Below are 4,117 nucleotides of genomic sequence, written 5' to 3' on the forward strand. Positions count from 1 at the left end.
AGACTCAACTTAGAAGGAATGAGTAGTACTCAGAGCAAAAGAAATGCTCTGATACCATTCTGTCACGACCGCACTTGCTAAGGATAGCAATTTCGGGGAAACCGCGACTAAGGGAGGGGATTTAGGAGCGGGAGTTAGAAAGGGGCATATTCGGTTTCTTGATGACTCGACTTGTATAAGGAAAACAATTTAAATTAACTAGAATTTAACGAAGGTCAAAATGAACCGTACATAATATTATCCAAAAGAGGTACTCAACGAGTTTGAGTACATTATTAAATAATACATATTGTTTTGACAAGATAACATAATGTCTTTAGTAAAATCAGTGTTCGCAGCGGAATAACAATAACTTGAGTATATGTATGAAGACATATACTCCACTCTGAGGTTCTCGTCCTAAATTGACAAAAGCTCCGCTTGCACACTACATCCTCGATCACAGCTCAACCTGCACATTTAAAAATACATGCAGGGCTAAGTACAAAAGTACTTAGTGGACACTTGCCGAAATTTACATACATGCATAATATTATATTGTCAAGCCTTTCAACAGTAGTAAGATACGAGGGTTTTCCTTTAAAGACTCGTATTTACCAAACATAATATCATTTCTTTCATCAATAACCCGCGCAGGTATTTTATATCATTAATCACCATATCAGTAACTCGTGCCGAGAGGGAGGCCTCCCTCTACGGACACTATGATCGGCCAACCCGCTAGATGACTCACGATCACAAGGTGTACACTAATTCCGAAGGGATTTGCGGTCCCATCCAGAATCCGAATTCGATTAACATCAGATAGGCAATTAATAATAAAACATAAAGCATTTAGGCATTGACAATATCATTTAAATTCATAAGCATAAAGTCTTAACAATTCTAATATATAATTTTAGTTTATACGTAGAAAGCCCACCTGAATAGTAGACTCACGGTTTAGCTCTAACTCTGGTGCTTGACCTTTAATTCGAGAAAATAAAATAAGATTCTAATTCTCGAAAAATCTCAATAAATGAGGATGCGTGAAATGATTATGCATGACTCATATTCCTTTAATTAAATTATGAGATGCTAATCCTATTTAAGGAATTAAAGCTCGTCTTATGAGGTCGGATTATTAATCTTTAATAATCTACTCATCTTAAAATAATCTAATTCACTTACTAATTAATAATTAGTAAGTCTTAAAATCTTCTCTAATTAAACTTAATAGAATAATATGAAGGCCTAAATAAATAATCAAGGCCCAATAGGAATTTAATTCGAGCCCAAATGAATAAATTCAAAGCCCAATGCATAAATAACATTAAGCCCAACATCAATTAAATTCTAAAGCCCAACAGATTAAATGAACTAGGCCCAATTGAGAAATAAAAAAAACAAGCCCAAATGAATTGGTATCCGGCCCAACAATTAAACTGAACCAGACCCAATAAGAAAGCCCAAAATTTTCGGCCCAAACCCGGCTGAAACCCGGCCCAAACCCGACTCCCTTTTCTTTCAAAATCAATCACTAACACACTTTTTTTTTTTTAATTAATCAACAAAAGCCCCTTTTTTTAAAGTTGTCGGTTCTTTCTATCCATATCTTTTTCAAACCTTTGTCTATATCTTTATTCATTCTCAAACTGATTCTCTCTTCAAAAATAAGAAAAACAAACGCTGCAACAACGTCTCTCACTCTCTCTCTTTCGAATCTCCTCCGGCCGCCTCCTCACGAGCTCCACCGCGGACAGTTCCAGCGAACATCGTCGACTGGGAGTCATCGCCGACGTCTGGAGCGGCTGCTGTTTCTCCCGTTGCCGCAGACTGCTGCTGTTCGCCGGAGTCGCGGGCTGTTGTTGCAGAGCTCCGACAGCCACCACCGTCGTCGGCTGCCGCTGCTTCTCTCTGCTCGCGACCAGCGGCACTTGGCCTTTGGCCGCGCCGTCCCGCTCAGCCGCCTGGAACTGCTGCTGCTCGCCCGGAGTCGCGGCTGCTGCTGTTCGTGGAGCACCAAGGCGAGCCGGGGAGTCCGCCGTTTCCAGCGTTTCTCCGAGTTCCGAAGCCGGTGAGAACTCCATCGTCGCGTCGTCGTCTCGGTTCGACTGAACAGGGCCGCGTCCCTCCGTCGATGCCGCTGCTGTCAAGGTCTGGTTCCATCGTGCTGGAGAAGCTCACCTCCGTCATCTCCTCGACTCGATAGGGCAGGACAGAGTTCGATGCTTCCCTATAAGCTAAGTCATATACTAGTCTCCTTTTTGACATCATTAACTTCGTCGTAAATGGTGATTCACGATTTGAGTTTCATGTGTAAGTCATAGTGTGTTTGATTCTATAGAAGTAACTAGTTATGCTACTCCCTTCGTATGATGCATTTCAATCTAATGAATATGATTTCTGTGGGTGTGCATCATGTAACAGGAGGAAGTAAATTGAAAAGAAACAGAATACCTTAATGTTTGCTTTGGTTGAAGGTTGCAGTTGAATGAAGCAAGAATTAACTGATACTTGAAAATTTCTTTGGCAGAGAATGATGAAAACGTTTAAGTATGGAATGGGTATGAAATGAGTAATTTATATGCTTGAAATCTGAAACCCAATGAAGGTGTTCGGGTGTGAAAATTTTGCAAATATGCTGCTGGAGCTGGAGTCAAAAAAGAATATTACATAGGCGTGGAGCTGGAGTCAAAAAAATGTCCAGAATAGATGGCTGAGCATGCGCTTAAGGGATAGCTGCAGATTTTTTTCACACACATACACTATTCCTTTTTTTTTTTTAAGCGTTGATAGATAGATAGAAAAATATGGGTTTGTAAAGTGAAGTATAAACAGAAGCAATAATTCTTGTCTTGGAATTCCTATATCTGTAATATTGTATTGCATTTTTTTTTTAAATAAAATCCAACTACCGGGTTTTGTTAATATCGCGTGTTTATGAAACTACTCGATATCTGCTTCCTTTCTTAGCTAGAATAAATTCTTAATTAAACCCGTAGATTTAATTCTTCATAAACCGGAATAAATTCACGACTCAAAAAAATAGAAAATTAATTCTATTGTGATTAATAATTAACATGACTTTACTAAGTCAGTTATGAATCTGAAATAATTATTGGCTTACTCAATAATTCTCATCGCGGTTTTACTCACGCGAAGCTAACTGGCTTAGTAATAAAATAATAACTCTGCTTCAATTAGAATATAATCCAGTGTCATAAGCTGAATTTAAATAATAAATAATTACTGGGCTTGATTTACTGAAAGATGAAATAATAATTATCGTATTACTGGATTTAAATATAATAAAAGAGCGGGTTGTTACACACAAGCACTGCACGACACTGCGCTACTGCACACACCACACATACAAAATCACCACTGCAAATTAACTTACATATATGTAATAATAATCACTAATAATTATAGTAATCTTGGGAGAAGTAGTAGCTCTGTTGAGTTGTTAATCTTTCCCACGCTTGATTCCTGCGGGGCAAATCCTTCTCCTCGAAGCAGTAGCGAATATACAGCCTCCCGCAGACAGTCCCGGCGACGGGGAAGCCGAGGCAGCTCTGCGATGTGATCCCCTTGTCGAAGAGCGTCTTCACCGGTATCACCACGCGCCCCACGAGCTTGTCTCCGGCCAGCGTTGTCTCGCAGTAGAGATCCACCACCGCATCCAGCCCCGCCCGCCGCAGATGCGCCTCACTTATGTTGTACACGAACGGGAAGTCCCACGTCGGGTTCGTCTCCCCGTCTCTGTCTGTGTTGGTCGCGCCTGTGCATCCGTCCACGGAGACCACCGCGTACACTTTCATCCGCCCCAACCGCCGGATGTCGGGCAGATTCTCCGCCCCCACGATCGTTAGCTCCAATCTCCGGCTCCCCATATCACTAGCTTGATTGTGTTCTTTTTCACTGCCGCTATTTATAGGAAGGGGCTGAGACTTTTTTTTTTGTTTTTCCTTCAAAAAGAGGATCAATAATGTTATATTGATGTTATATGAAAAACATCAGTATAACCCACGTGAAAAAACAAGAAAATGTAGATGACATTACGTTGACGTTGAATTTCACACAATGAATATATTTACAGTTTGTAGGATATTACTCTGCGGCCGTCCTATAACAA

The 4,117-nt window shown here is 40.5% G+C and overlaps 1 protein-coding gene across 1 annotated transcript; it reads right to left on the reverse strand.

Moving 5' to 3' along the window:
* Nucleotides 1-3,401: 3,401 nt before the first annotated feature.
* Nucleotides 3,402-3,875, reverse strand: LOC131009668 (protein SRC2 homolog). The gene has a single exon (XM_057937080.1). The coding sequence runs from the start codon at nt 3,873-3,875 to the stop codon at nt 3,402-3,404; it is 474 nt and encodes a 157-aa protein (XP_057793063.1).
* Between the last annotated feature and the right edge of the window lie 242 nt (nt 3,876-4,117).

Source organism: Salvia miltiorrhiza, chromosome 2 (assembly GCF_028751815.1).
Source record: "Salvia miltiorrhiza cultivar Shanhuang (shh) chromosome 2, IMPLAD_Smil_shh, whole genome shotgun sequence".
NCBI lineage: Eukaryota > Viridiplantae > Streptophyta > Magnoliopsida > Lamiales > Lamiaceae > Salvia > Salvia miltiorrhiza.

Bases quoted from the DNA above. Each gene is read 5' to 3' on its own strand.
- LOC131009668 (XM_057937080.1), bottom strand. From the start codon at position 3,875: ATGGGGAGCCGGAGATTGGAGCTAACGATCGTGGGGGCGGAGAATCTG.